Here is a 15,824-nt window from a genome sequence, read left to right as displayed (position 1 = left end):
TGAACTTAATCTCTCATCCATAAATTTATCTAAATTATTCTTAAATCTATTTATAATTTGCAGCCTGTAATACTTAGTGCAATATGTTTTTATCTTCCCTAATAAAAAGTGCTTCCCTATTAGATGATTTGATGATAAAATCACATTCACCTTACCGTTCATGACAGTGTAAGGTTCTGGTAGTATCTTAACAATTATCATTTACTTAGCACCAGTAATGAACTTTGTTATATATTTTCATAAAGAGCATCTCATCCTCACAATCTATAACTAGTTATCATCAACTCTATTTTATAGAGGCAGAAATTCAGTTTGTATAAATTTACCTAGTATTTAACAGCTAGTGCATACAGAGGCAGGATTAATAAGAAAACTGTCTGGCTCTAAAACTTGTGCACAAGCCACTTAATGCTACCCTGCCTCCCTGAATTCACCCTTTCCAGACTGGCATCAACTCCCTCACTGAATCTCTTCAACTACTTAAGAACTAACAAATTCCTGAGTTTCTACCATGTGCAAGTCAGTGTGAGAGATACAAAGAAATAGATTACAATCCTGGAACCCCAGAAGAAATACAGCAAAAGTAAGCAGCTACATGGAAACTGATGGGATCACTGTCAGCTGTAGTAGAAAAAAAAAGTCTTTATGGAGGTGAGATCTGAACTGGTCCCTGAAGAACACAGCCTCTTAAAATCACCTTCCTGAGCCATTTGCCCACTTACGGGTTTCTTCAGGGTTGGTTAACACATGCGGGAGTAAAGTTTTTATGTGAGTTTAGAACAGAAAAGAATTTCCATTTTGTTTTTAATACTTCCACTAATTAGTCCAGTAATTTTTTTTTAAAGATTTTGTTTACTTGACACAGAGAGATATCAGAAGTAGGCAGAGAGGCAAGCAAAGAGAGAGGGAGAAGCAGGCTCCCCGCTGAGCAGAGAGCCCGATGCAGGGCTTGATCCCAGGACTCTGAGATCATGACTTGAGCCAAAGGCAGAGGCTCAACTCACTGAGCCACCCAGGCACCCCAATACAGTAATTTTTTTAAGATTTTGAGATAACAGCTGTTTCTTAGGATATCTTTAAAGAGCCAATGCAATCACTTCTTAGTAGTATTTGATTCTGAATTCGAAAGAGGAGGAAGAAACATACATTTACACCTTGCATTAATGGGTATCTGGATAAAAAGAGGCCTTCCTCGGGCCTCAGCCATCTATGAATTTCATGGCACCAATAAAAGGCTAAAGGGAAAAAAGAGAATAAGCACAAGAGAACAGGGCACCTAATCTCATTTCACCAAAAAAAGTAAGGAAAGTGCCTCCTGAAGTCCCAGCTAGAAGAAAGACAGGCTGAATGAACTTAACAGAAGGGCTCTCACCCCCCAACAACACATTCTTCCTGTTCTGTTTTGTGAGCTCCTCCTGTAATGTATACTTGATAGCTTCTGACAGCACTATTAACTGCAAACTTGGTCAAATTTAACTCTCCATAATATTTATAAAAATATTTCAAAAGCTTACACAAAATTTTGATTCCAATCAGAGTGCATTTATTGCATTGGTCCCTCCAAAGGTATCAATCAGCTCATCACTACCTTATTTTCTAGTTATCAAGCTCAACTCCTACACCCATAACTGGGAAAAAAAAAATCCATTTAACTCCTTCGTTACTTAAGTTTTGTAGGTCTCATATAAAATCTTTTGAAAGTATTCCTTCTTGCTGACAACCTTCTCCCCTCACCACAAAAACTATTGAGTCTATCCTTAAAAGGAATCAAACAGGGCCAAGACACAAGAAAAACGGGCACCTCGGTGGCTCAGTTGGTTATGCATTCAACTTGATTTCAGCTCAGGTCATGATCTCAGGGTCCCGGGATGGAGCCCCTAGCAGAGCTGGGCATGGAGTCTGCTTGTCCCTCTCTCTCTGCCCTTCCTCCTGCACGTGTGTGCACGCTCTCTTTTTCTCTCTCTCTTAAATAAATAGACAAATCTTGAAAAAAAAGAATAAAAGGTACATCTCTTATAACTCAAATGAAAATGAGTAGTCAGATTAAAAAAACAAGCTAGAAGGTAAGTAGATAGACTCAAGAGGCCACCTATTATATTAACTTTTGTGCTGCCACAGAGAAGACAAATGCAGAAATGTGTTTTAAACATATTAAATGCAGTAGTGGTTTCTAAAATAATCTGTTTCTGGGGTTGCCAAGTTGTCCAGCAAAAAAGGTAAGGAGAGTCACCTATTATAAAAATGTTTCATTAAAAATTGCCTACTAGAATGTAAAAGTCTAGGGAATGATCACAATTGATCAGAAAATTGCCCAAAGACTTCCGAATAACAGCTCTACCTGGTACTAGTCTCAGTACTACAACATGTTAAGTCTTTTACTTTACAGAGTTATGAAAAATAAATATATTACTGTTTATCATCAGTTTATAAACAAGGTAAGAAATATAAGACTACATAGCCTAGAGTAAGGGGCGGAGCAGTAATTCTTATGCAAGATATTAACTATGATCACCTTTGGATGATGGGACTGCAGATAAAACCCATGCCTTCACTATGGAGAGGTATGTTTACTATGCTTCAATTTTGGGGTTTGATTTTTTTCTTTTAATTAAAAAAAAAAAAAGATAGTTCGGTATCTGAAGTTGGAGAAATAGTCTCAGATTTCATTTGCTTGTTAGAAAAAATTAAGAGTTGTATATTCTGCTGAGTTGGCAGAAATAACTGTTGGATGCTTCTGAATAGAGTATTAATTACTTACTCAGAACTACCACTTTTGTATCATTTATAAACAAGCCTATAAACCCTGGTGATCTAAAATTTATATTTGGTTGCAAGATTTTTTATTCCTATCTCAAAACACAATATAGATTCTTTCAGAAATTATACTTCACCTTAAAATAATTCCTCTAAAAAGTCACAGGAAATGATTCATGGTGTGTCTTTTCCTGGAATGAAGAACTGAACTATACTTCACTTCTCCTCCATACGCACAGAATCAGTAGAAAGTTACACAGTACAGGAGAACCTGATCTAAGACTTGTCACAAGGCTTCTATAAACTCATTATTCCATAAGGTAACCAGGAGACCTAGTATATAAATGTACTATTTCACAGTACATTTACAACACATGCAATATACTTGGACTCTGAACTCTGCAGCAGTTGATTAAATAACAAGACTAACCCTTTCTCAGCTATCTTGGCACAGCTTCATTAAGTTTAGCAAGCATCAAACTCCCAGAATGCCATAAATAACTTCCCTTTGTGAGCTGGAGTAACAGTACTAAAATTTCCCAGATGTAAGGATGCTATCTAAGGATACTACCTAAATATCTGTTCTACAAGTTGACTTCAGACCACCATTGTTACTATTACGGATGTTATGTTAGGGTGAGAATGTATAAGTTTTTTAACTCTTTCAATACACTGTGGACAAAATTAAGTATATCATTTAGCTCCAGAGTTAAACATTCATCCTTACTGATACTATTTTCTCTAAATTAATTTCACAAACATTTTATCTTTAAATCCGTATAGCACAAAAAACCAAACTAAATTCTAATTTCCCCATTAGATCTGTAGAAAAATCTATGTTTGAACTACGGTTAAATACTAATGTTTAACTGACTAGGTATCTCATTTATTTATTTATTTATTCATTTAAAAGATTTTATTTATTTATTTGACAGACAGAGATCACAAGTAGGCAGAGAGGCAGGCAGAGAGAGAGAGAGGAGTTAGCAGGCTCCCCGCAGAGCAGAGAGCCCCATGTGGGGCTCGATCCCAGGACCCCGGGACCATGACCCGAGCCGAAGGCAGAGGCTTTAACCCACTGAGCCACCCAGGCGCCCCTTAATTATTTTTTTAAAAGATTGTATTTATTTATTTGACACAGAGAGACAGTGAAAGAGGGAACACAAGCAGGAAGAGTAGGAGAGGGAGAAGCAGAGCAGGCATCCTGAAGTAGGGCTAGATCTTAGGACCCTGGGATCATGACCTGAGCAGAAGGCAGATGCTTAACGACTGAGCCACCCAGGCAGCCCTAGGTATTTTATTTTAGATGTTACATTAATACACTGGAATGTCAGACAATAATGCTAGTATTTTATTCTTTTCAACCAAACACTTCACATTTGAAGGCTTAATTATTTTATTCCATTCCTAAATCAAGCCCCATATTTGATACCTCTATCAAAGAGGAGACCTACTATCACAACTCCTAAATGCCTATTATTTCTGAATACTTGTTTTTAAGTAACATGACAGAAATAATTTTTATAGAAAGTTTGATACCATGATGTTAGACCATAAATTCCAGAACTAGACCTGACAATCTGACACAGTATCTCTCAGTCTGCTACATCTAGCCATTTCATTTTCCAATTCAGTTTTAACAATTAATTCTTGAACCAACTATGAAACATTTGGGAACACGTTCTAATTCTGAGCCATTAACCCACATATTTTTTAGATGTTATCTAGTGAGAATCATTGCCTTTATTTCTGGAAAAGATTTACCAGTCCATTCATAGCCATTTCCTTTTCTTTCAAATTATTTTTTTTTTACACATGAATAAATTAGAATAGATAGCTCCAGTATGAATTCCAATAGTTCATTTTATCAGAATCTCATATCCTATATGACTATTTTCTAAAGTCAAGATTTGAATAAAATCCATTTTCCTTATGTAGGAAACGATCACTCTAGTTGTTGCAAAAAATCCCTTCTCTCACTCCTCTTCACTAACTAGAAGATCAAACAAGCTCTGCAATATAAACCGCCCTTCCTTCAGGTAATGACTCAAAATACTAGATAAATACAGAAATGTCCCAAACAACTTAACCCAATAGCCCATAGGGGCAGCTACCTATAGAGACCCAAGAAGAGGGAGCACCTCTGGGTAGAACCGCCATAATGGTTCTGGAAGTACCTGAGAAGTTAAAACACTAACCATCAATACATATTACTTAACAGTTTCAGTGACTATCTTCTTACCTCATCCTTGGTATAAGGATAATTACATAATGCATCTGCTTAAACTCCTGTGTAAGATGTTTAAGAAAATGGTTCTCTATGGTTAAGAAGAGGTATAACGCCTTTTTATTTTTCACATGTCCAGACCCTAGCAGACTACTCAGCAAATAAATGACTGACATTTAGTAAATAGTTACTAAGCAAAACTGAAGCACTTGCTTCTAACAATAATTATAGCTTTGTAATGAATGGGTACATATTGGAACAAAGTACGAGAATTAATTACTGGAGTGTTGGCTATACCTACCAGAGATGGGTATTAACAGCCCTGAAAGAGTGCCTCCAATGCTACCATAGAATTAGTATAACAGGGACAGGTTTTTCAAAAGATGCCTCCTATTGCTTCCTCTTTAGTGAAAAAACTTCTAAATTTCCCAACCTCCTTTGCAGCTAGGTGTGGTCATTAAGACTAGGTTCTTGCCAATGAGATATAAATGGAAGTCTTATATAGGACTTTCAAAAAGGTTACTTGAAGGAAGTTGAATTGGCTGGAAGGAACACTCACCTCCTATTCCATTTTTTTGTGTGTGTGCCTTCCAGACAACAACTTAGGACATGATGAATGGAGATTCAGCAGCTATTCCACATGCTGAGGTAACCCTGATAACGGAAGTAAGCACTAGGATACTGAGTCATAATAACACTAGCACTGGACCACTTACAGCAAGAGAATTAACTTTTATACAAGCCAGTTTTTGAGTTTTCTTTTATGCTCTCTGAATCTAATAAGACTATTTGATAGACAGCATTTAGAATTTCAAAATATATGTCTGAAATGGCAACTAGGTCCATGATTTCCAAGTTGAAGAGGATGAATCACTCCTCATTGTCCCCAAGACCTAAGACCACAAATGCATCAAATACATTATTATTAAACCTACTGCGGGATAAAGGGCTTTGAAATCCAGAATCTTATTCTAATTTAAATACTTTACAAAAAGGAATAAAGTCATTGGAAATGGTGAGGGTTTCCAAGCTACAGCAGCAACAATAAGGTCAATGGCATGGAGAGCTTTATAACTGAATAGCAAAACAAAAACAAGAAGACCCTAATTAAATGTACAGAAAGGCTAAGGGTGAAGCCACTGAATTTGGAACCCCAGATTTTAGTTCTAGGTAATTTCAGGAACACCATTTCACATACTAAGAACTTGGTTCACCATTAAAAGGAGGGACATGATTAAATCCTTTCTAAGGAATTTTCAGCTCTAATTCTCTAATACCTTAGCGTATTAACATTAAATTAAAAGAAAACCCAAGGGGCGCCTGGGTGGCTCAGTGGGTTAAAGCCTCTGCTTTCGGCTCAGGTCATGATCCCAGGGTCCTGGGATCGAGCCCCACATTGGGCTCTCTGCTCAGCAGGGAGCCTGCTTTCTCCTCTCTCTCTGCCTGCTTCTCTGCCTACTTGTGATCTCTGTCTGTCAAATAAATAAAATCTTTAAATAAATAAAAGAAAACCCAAAAATGTATTAAGTCCTAGATAAAATCCCTCAAATAAAAAGACAACTATATCTTTTCTAGATACTAAAGCAATGGTATCTTCCATTTATCAGTAAAAATATGTTTTGTCTCTACTGACTAGAATTCATCAGGATATTTTTGTGCCTGCTCTTCCGGCTACCTAAAATGTGTTTATCCCAAACTCAACTGTCTAACCCTCATTTACCTCTTTTTGATCTTAGCATGTATGTCTCATCTTCGGTGAAGTTGGTCCTGACCCCTAAAGAAGGTTCCACCAGCTATTTTATTGAACATTTGATTTTTGGTAACTTCACAGGACTCACCACAACTTTCCATTTATGTAATTACTTGTATTCTCTTGTTCAATGTCTGTCTCTCCCTCCATAATGAAACCTCCAGATGGGAAGCAATATATCTAGGTTCCTCCCTCCCCACTGTTTTATGTCCACTCCTGGTACAATGCCTAACATACAGATAAAATTCATTTATGTGTTTGTTATATGAAGGAACAAACAAACAATAAATGAGGCAGGCATCAAGAATTGAAGAGATCATATGAGAAATGATTACCCACTTACCTCATTAAACACAGGATACATGACTGCATAAAGGGGCATAGAAACCATGGAAGTGGTCTCAGCTTCATTCTTCATCTCTTCCATTGTCATCCTCATTCAAAAGCCAACTACAGTAGAAAAAGCAGTGCTAAAATGCAGAGGAATCTTCATTCACTACAGTATTTCTTCTCTTTTTTGTGATAAAATAGGGCACAAAATATATACTGACCTGGTTAAAAGGAAAGAAAGAACAGAGATTTACTCTATGAAGGGAAAAGTACAAATACCAATAGCTTTCTTGGCCAGTGTCTCTATCTTATGAACAGCTGATGTGTTAATATATCTTGTTTGTGAGGATACCCTTAATCAGTAACACACCTCTATTCCTCCTCAGACTCAAGAATTTGCCCTTTCTTACAACTAATTTTCCCTCACTAGGTACTAATTCACAGAGCTGTGATTCATGAACCCACTCATCTTTAACTGAGAGTGCTCCCTGAAGCACCACGGAATAATGAAGCATCTAATTCCAACGTATATGCAATCAAAAAGTTAATACAAGAAATTATCAACAAAGTAGAATTATAGCACTTACATATAACATAAAACTATAACTATGAAATACAGAGAGCATAAATGTTTATGGAAAACTTCATTAAGAGTTAGGAAAAAAGAATTAAAGGTGTTTAGAGTAAAATCTTTTGCTAATAATTCACTGATTTTGCCACCTAAAAATAACAAAAACATAGCCAACCACCAGAAATATAAGACAAATCTTTAAAAAACTGGGAAAAGTCTATCAAATGTGGTCTATTTGGGGATAAAATGTTATTTAATTTTGCCAGTGGTATTTCTGAATCTTTGTCCAAATCACACAAAAACGAAGTAGAAAGATCCATAGACACTGATAATTTGGCATTAAAATACTGAGAATTCAACAATATGAGAGAAATTTGGCCTTGAATAGTTAGTTGAGGAAGTATTTTTTTTTTTTTTTAAGAGAAAGCAACTGTATTTATTTCCTTTGCTAGGCTAAAAAATGAGCCTAATTATAAAGTGAGAGAGTAATATTAGTGACATATCTGTATTTCAAACAATGTATATTGGTATACATATTTTAAAAACATCAATTTTTATTAACTTCTACCATTTATAAAGCATTTTCAGATGATAAAACATTTTTCACACGCTTTTAGTCCTCAAAATTACATTAACTGTTATTCTAACCTTACAGAAAGGCAGGTTCTGAGATGATAAATGATTTGACCAATAACAATATGCAGAGGCCCAAGACTTGATCCTAATACTCTCAATCCAGACCTAGTAAGTCTGCATTAAAAAAGAAGAAAAAACAACTAAGTTTGAAGTAGAGCCAAAGAACCTCAGCTCATCTACCCAAGAAAATACTCAGAAGTTATTAATTCACTGAATAAATTTATGTTTAGCCCTTACTCTGTAGAAGATGCAGTGAAGGGGTGATTAAGATGTGGTCCTTATCATTAAAACTTATCTGGGCCAGGCTGCGGAAGACCTGAGCAGTTTGAAAGATACAATCAAAGGTCTGAGTATGCAGAGCTTCATAAAGCTCTAATAACCTGTCCCATTTGAGAACTGCTTACCATCCTTCCATAATTCTTACCAGTGAAAGGGAAAAGGACACCTATGGAAACCATTTAGTCCCATTTCTGGTAGTTCTAAATATGGAAAAAGTTTTTTGTTTTGGGGGTACAAACTGCTCACTAACTTCACAGAACCAAATCAATAAGTAAAAATAAGGCCAATTCCCAAGTTTATTCTATAGGGTATTAGAAAACCATTACCTGATCAAATTATTTATTTAAGCAGACTGCTTTGGTCATACTGTTAAGGATAGAATGGAGGAACATAAACTGAGGGCAGAGGAAACTTAAGAGACCTAGTATAGTTATACAAAAGACCCACTGGACCTAAGCAAGTAGCAAGAGGAAGAAGGTTAAGTATCAATTGTGAATCTGCTGTATCTATTTAACTACTTAATTGGCCATTTGGTAATCTACTTTTCCACTTTAGAAATAAATTATGAATACTTTTTCATAGTAAACTTGGAACAAAAAAAAAAGAAGCTGAAATGCAGGGACAGCAGTCAAAATGAAAATGATGGATACTGGATGCACAGTATAGACAGTAATTGAAGGCATCAGTATCAATAGAAAAAAATAAGCAAGAAATAGAACAGGGCTGACACCAGAACTTGACGAGCCATCTCATGGGGTAACAGAAAGAAAAAAAAAAAATCATTCGTTTAACAAATATTTATCCATTACCTATACAGAATTAGGCCTAGGACTAGCTATGGAGCAGTGAACAAGACAAGACAGTCTCTGACCTCATGGAGCTTATAATATGAAAGGAAAGCCAGAAAATGAACAACTGTCAGTATATACAAAGGAGAAGTGCAGATGCTGTACTGCTATGGGAGAATTGGGTGACAGAACCAGCATCACAGAAACCAGGTGTTTCAAAGAGAAGGCTGTCCAGAGTTTTAAATGCCCCTGAGCATAGTCAATAACTTTTACCGGATTTCTTGATGAGGTCATGTATAATGCTCACAGAGTAATGTCACTTGTATACTGGGGGAAAGAACTACCTACCTGCAGGAACTGACACAGTGAGGTGGTGAGAGAGGTGATTTCAATAAAAATGGGATGAATTCCCAAAATAGCCTCAACTGGATTATTTTTGTCTTTTATTTTTTTGAACATGTATGTAGTATCCCTGCATATATAAAGGCAGACAGTGAAGGGATCCATAAAAGTAGCTAGAGTCACTCAGAATCCTGCTGGCACCTACCTATCTAACCCACGAAACCTGTTCAAATACTTAATTTTTACCTTTTTTTTTTTTAAGATTTTATTTATTTATTTGAGAGAGAGACAGTGAGAGAGAGCATGAGCGAGAAGAAGGTCAGAGAGCGAAGCAGACTCCCCATGGAGCTGGGAGCCTGATGTGGGACTCGATCCCGGAACTCCGGGATCATGACCTGAGCCGAAGGCAGTCGTCCAACCAACTGAGCCACCCAGGCGTCCTAATTTTTACCTTTTGTAAATCGTGGCATTGAAACTTCTTTTAATTGAATCAATAGTACTGTCCCATGTCAGGAGTTTCACTTAAGGTATTTATGATTCAAATTTAAAAAAAACAAACATATACATATATTTCTTGCCTCTAAAACTAACTTACAGTACTAGTAGCTACTATGTCATCAAAAAGAAAGTGTTAAAGGAGTGCCTGGGTGGCCTAGTCGGTTAAGTATCTGCCTTGGGCTCAGGTCATGATCTTGGAATCCTGGGATCAGCCCTGCATCGGGCTTCCTACTCAGCAAGGACTCTGCTTCTCTTTCTCTGTTTCTCTCTCTCTGCCCCTCCCCACTGCTTGTTCTCTCTCTCAAATAAAGTCTTTAAAAAAAAAAAAAAGTAAGTATGATAGCAATATTTATTTATTTTTAAAGATTTTATTTATCTGACAGAGATCAAAAGTAGGCAGAGAGGCAGGCAGAGGGGGGGAAGCAGGCTTCCCACTGAGCAGAGAGCCCAACTCAGGGACCCTGGGGATCATGACCCAAGCGGAAGGCAGACGCCCCAACCCAGTAAACCACCCAGCCGCCTCGTATTATAGCAATATTATGAGCTAAATAGGTGTCTGTCTTACATCACATTTATCTACCTTTTAATACTGTTTCTATGGAAAATGTTTAAAGAACCAAGTTACAACTGAACTTCTCAGAACACACATTCACAAAACTGGGGCCACTCATAGTTTCATCAATGTTTACATGAGATTAAAAAATCAACAATTTCAATAAGGCTTTTTAAATATGCCAATTTTAGTTCAAGATGAAATATGCTGCCATTTCTTCTACATGCTTCTTTATTTGAAATGGTTCAATGGACAAGCTACAATTACTCCAAGCAACAAGGAGCCTGTCAACCTAAGAGCAAGGGTCAACTGAACTGAGCAAAAGCCTGAGGCCCTACCCCTTTGAGAAGGTTTCTTCATTTCACCATGGGTGTCAGCAGGCCCAGGGCAGGTGGGCAGCACATTACCAGTTTCAACTCCCTAAGGGATACTGGTTTCTGAGGTAAGCACTCATCATTCATGCAAAGCCAACTGAACCCCTAATCCCAAATCTGGAAAGGCCTCAAAAAGTCACCTCATCTACCATGCAGTACAACAGAAACCACAGTCCAAAAAATGACTTGCCATGGTCATAACTGCTAAGTAATAATAAATAAAAATTTAATGTGGGTATAGTGGCAACAAGACAGGAACAGTTACTTAGTTTCCCATCTCCAATGTGTTGCATTAGGGAAAAAGTTTTCATTTCAAAGTAAACTTTGTTTCCCGAGGAGATAGCATCACAACATTTTTAAAAAACCAGAATCACAGACGTCAATAACTTAAGACAAAATGTGTACTTTTAAGCACACTTTTCTTCAAAAATACGCTCTGTATATGCTAATACCATACAAATAGAATAAGCAACCAATTCATTTATACTTTCCCCCTTATATCCCTGAATGTTCAAAACAGCAGTACTTGAATGCTGTACAAATGCTTAAGTATTAAACACTTCGTGCACTTAAGACAATTACTATTTCTTTAAAGTGAAGGGAAAACAGGGGCGCCTAGGTGGCTCAGTGGGTTAAAGCCTCTGCCTTCGGTTCAGTACATGATCCCAGGGTCCTGGGATCGAGCCCTGCATTGGGCTCTCTGCTCGACAGGGAGCCTGCTTCCCTTCCTCTCTCTCTCTGCCTGCCTTTCTGCCTACTTGTGATCTCTGTCAAATAAATAAAATAAAAATCTTTAAAAAATAAACCTTTAAAAAAAATAAAATAAAGTGAAGGGAAAACAAAAATAGGTTCTTGGGCATTCTACTGCCAAAGTCTTAGTCTTAGGAGTTTCTGTCCTGACCTGCCCAAAGAACCAACAGGAGTCTGTTCATTTAAAGAACTATACTCAACTGTATCTTACAGATCAGAATCAGCATTTCCTGTGAGAGCCTCATTTTAATCCATCTGGGCAGGAGATAATTCTAGAGCTAAAGTTATTTACTCAAATATAAGGAGGAGATAAGCAAAGTCCATGGTACTGAAATATGCAGTTCTTGGGGAGAAAAAGAAGGCTCCTAAATAAATTCTACCCTTAAGACATCTGTAGGCAGGTGTAATTGTCTTGTTTTTCTTCAGAGTCAAATCCAAAACTTAGCCCTCTCACCTGGCCTTAAATTCTTATAATTCCTTTATTCTCTTTCCTTGAAGTGGGAAAGAACAACTGATTGATTTTGATTAGACCCCCAACCAACTCATGAACATTTAGCTAACAGAAGTTTATTCATTCTGGCAGTAAGCAAAATTCATGTTTATGCCAACATCTGTATTTCTTTTTCCCAACAGAGACATCAGTCAGTGTAGAAGGTACACAGTTGACAATGTTTGTTGAATGAACAAATTAATGAGATAAGAGATGGGCAATTTATAAGCTGAATCAGTCTTGCTAATACTTTCCAAATATCAAGCCTAGCAAAATAAAACACAGAAAGCTAATTAATTTTATTAACAAAGTCTAATTTACCAGTCACAGTTACCAGATTTTACTACTTCTTGCTATCCCAAGCTCTTCCTAGTATGGTAGGCTAAGAGAATATTAGCATCAGATGACTGCAACTAAAATCAGAATTCCAACAGAAATATACATGAAAACCAAATAAAACTAAAGAAAATATAATAATCACAGATTATACATTCTAATGTCTTTTATTAGGGCTGCTACAGTATCTTTTAGATCATGGGACAAAATTGGCATTTAATTTAACAGTTCACAAAATTCGCAAAGTGCAAGAATTTCCAACATAGGTTAGCCTTGCCTTATACATAAGCAAGATCCAAAAACTTATCCAGCTTTGAGCATAAAACAAAACTTTCTCTATGGGAAAGCGTGCAGGAGTAGTGTAGTTTCCAAATGGATGACTTAAGCCATCACAATCACTTCAGTCCTTATTAAAAACATTCCCAAGATGACTCCATCAAAATCTCCAAGATAGGGTCAATGAAGCTGTATTTTTAGCAGACAATCCTGACAATTCTCATGAACAGGACAAGCTGGAAAACACTGGTAGGGAAAGAACAGTGCCTAGAGAGTCAGAAAATCTACCTGCCAAGGCCAGGCTCAAAGATTTGGGTAAAACGAAGTACCTGAGACAGGGGTTCTTTTTGGTTCTGATTTTGTGGAAGTTTCCCTTAATCACTGGACTTGTTTTCTGAACAGAAACAAAGAGGGAATAAAAGTCTATCACTTTAAAGACTCTGGTATTCTAAAATTTCAGTGATAATAAAATGTCATTACTGTGATCTACTACAGGTTCAAAAGATCTCATGGGAAACTTAAAAAAAAAAAAAAAAATTTTATCAGATCACAAAAACTATTTATGAATTCTAGTAGAAAGAGCCTGCCCAATAGTAGGTCGATTCAAGGTTTCAAATACCTGACACACTCCGCGTTCTCTCAAGCACCTCAGATCGTGACTCATACCCATCAGCCTCGCAGCGAAACTGAATTTATTCTAAGGCTTTGTAGCTCAGTCTGGCCATTTAGCACCCCTGAAAAAGGTGAGCCTTTGATGATCACAACCTACCTTATAGGGCCTTCTCACCTCAAAATGTAGCCACTTTTACAAGAGACAAAATACTTCGAGGAGAAAGCTAGGAAAAAGGGAGGCAGAGGAATAGTGCTGAGTAGATCCCACTTAGCCCATAATAAGCTTAAAACCTTCAAGATATACCTACATCTCTCTCCTTCCTCTGCAAATTATATTTTCTATAATCAAGGTCTTCCATATGTAGCTTTCTTTTTTAATAAGGGTATGTGGAACTCAACCTCCCTGAGCATGCACTACAACTAGTTCAGTTTTTAAAGAATTTTGCATTTAGGGACATCTAGAAACAATTCCTTCTTAATGGTTAAGTGTAACATAGGACACTCTGCCACCATATTGTTTACACATATCAAAATTTTTTCTAGGTATCTTCAAGGTATCCGTGGAGAATATGCACACAGCTACAGAAGAAAAGCCTAAGTATTAGGTCCGAAAGTAAGGGCTCAATGCATACTGTCATTATAAACCATCTTACCTCTGAGCAAGGCACTTCACCTCTCCATGCTTTAGTTTCTTTTTTAAAATGAACAAAAACCAAGCTGCATACTTGTAAAAGATGAGGTGATTTCTAAATCAAACCATAAAACCTCTAAATTAAATACCTGTAATTTACTAAGCACTGTGTTTTTGCACTTTTAAATAACTATTCAAAGAAAGCACACATTCCACTATGAATTATCACTTCACTGGAAGGTCTAACCTCTCAATCAAAAAAAAAAATTTTTTTTTAAAGATTTTATTTATTTACTTGACAGAGACAGAGAGATCACAAGTAGTCAAAGAGGTAGGCAGAGAGAGAGGAGGAAGCAGGCTCCCTGCTGAGCAGAGAGCCCCATACTGGGCTTGATCCCAGGACCCTGAGATCAGGACCTGAGCCAAACGCAGAGGCTTTTAATCCACTGAGCCATCCAGGTGCCCTCAATCAAATTTTTAAAGGCACCTCTTTGTTATAACACAATTTCCAGGTATCTGATACCACTAATGGTTAAAGGACTCCAGCTATGGTTTGTTAAAAAACAGGATAAAAAAGATAAAAGTCTTCAGTATCTCTGTAAACATGATTGGCCAAACAAGCATTTGCTAAGCTGTTAATTAAGAAGTAAGTTTCTAACTAAAACATCATCTGAAAGCTAAGATGTCTTTGAAAACAGGTAAGACTGGCAAATTAAAACACAATGACCCATAAAGGAAAAATGCCAAATGTAAAAGTGCTCTAAATTTAACTCCATTCTTTTATCTTTCTTTGTTAATTCTCATATGTTTGTCACTGATAAGTTTCTTTACTAATAAGCACACTTGGTTCTAAACATAAAATTACAAATCAGTCACTTAAAACTTAATGATTTTTTCTGTGGAGAAATAAGATTCTAAGAAACACTTCAAAATCCACAATGTTACCTACAAAAAAGAAAGAATAGGAATGTTTCTACTATACTTAGCTAACATTAATAGCACTGTCATTAGAGAGGTGAGTAATAAGCACAGTGATTCTAGAACCAGAGTTGCCTAGATGCAATCCCAGATCTACCACTTACTATATGGTGTGACCTGCAGCAAGTTATCTAACTTCTCTGTGCTACAGTCTTCTCATCTATGAAATGAGAGTAAGTCTCTCTCTTAAGGCTGATGTGATGATTCAACAAGTTATTACAGATAAAGTGTTCAGAACAGTGCATGGCACACAATATTATTCAATATTAGCTATTATAACAACATTTTAACTGAAGATGAAATTTCAGATCTCTTTCTAGAAATCAGGTCTCCTGTACAATCATCTAGCCAGGGAAATCAAGGATGCCTGAGAGCCAGATAAAGAAAGGTAAATGATTTTAAGCCTCTTTAAAACAGTGGAACTATTGTTTTCGAATAAAATCTTTTATCAGAGAGAGATAAAACACACTCAACTGTTCATCTGTCCAATAAATGGATGAAGTAACTAGTTTACCAGCTTCTAGTCTCTCCTTCTCATAGCTCTTTAGCAACTCTCTCCACAGCTGTAAAACTACTGCTCTAGGACAATCAGGACACAAGCATAATTAAAAAAAAGAAAAAAAAAAAAGGCATTATGAAGAACAAAGGG

General features: G+C 36.7%; 1 protein-coding gene across 17 annotated transcripts in view; it reads right to left on the bottom strand.

Moving 5' to 3' along the window:
* PDCD10 (programmed cell death 10) overlaps positions 1-15,824 on the bottom strand; it is a 49,263-nt gene that overhangs the window by 23,271 nt on the left and 10,168 nt on the right. For 7 of the 17 annotated variants that reach the window (XM_059163571.1, XM_059163557.1, XM_059163558.1 and 4 more), the window contains one exon: positions 7,075-7,282. In XM_059163571.1, coding sequence (XP_059019554.1) covers positions 7,075-7,170 — 96 coding nt within the window. In that variant the 5' untranslated portion in view covers positions 7,171-7,282. The remainder of the gene's footprint in view (positions 1-7,074; positions 7,283-15,824) is intronic. The other 10 variants (XM_059163570.1, XM_059163568.1, XM_059163569.1 and 7 more) reach the window with 2 other exon arrangements.

Source organism: Mustela lutreola, chromosome 2 (assembly GCF_030435805.1).
Source record: "Mustela lutreola isolate mMusLut2 chromosome 2, mMusLut2.pri, whole genome shotgun sequence".
Lineage (NCBI taxonomy): Eukaryota > Metazoa > Chordata > Mammalia > Carnivora > Mustelidae > Mustela > Mustela lutreola.
The sequence above is the reverse complement of the archived record's forward strand: the minus strand, read 5'-3'. Positions and strand labels throughout refer to the sequence as shown.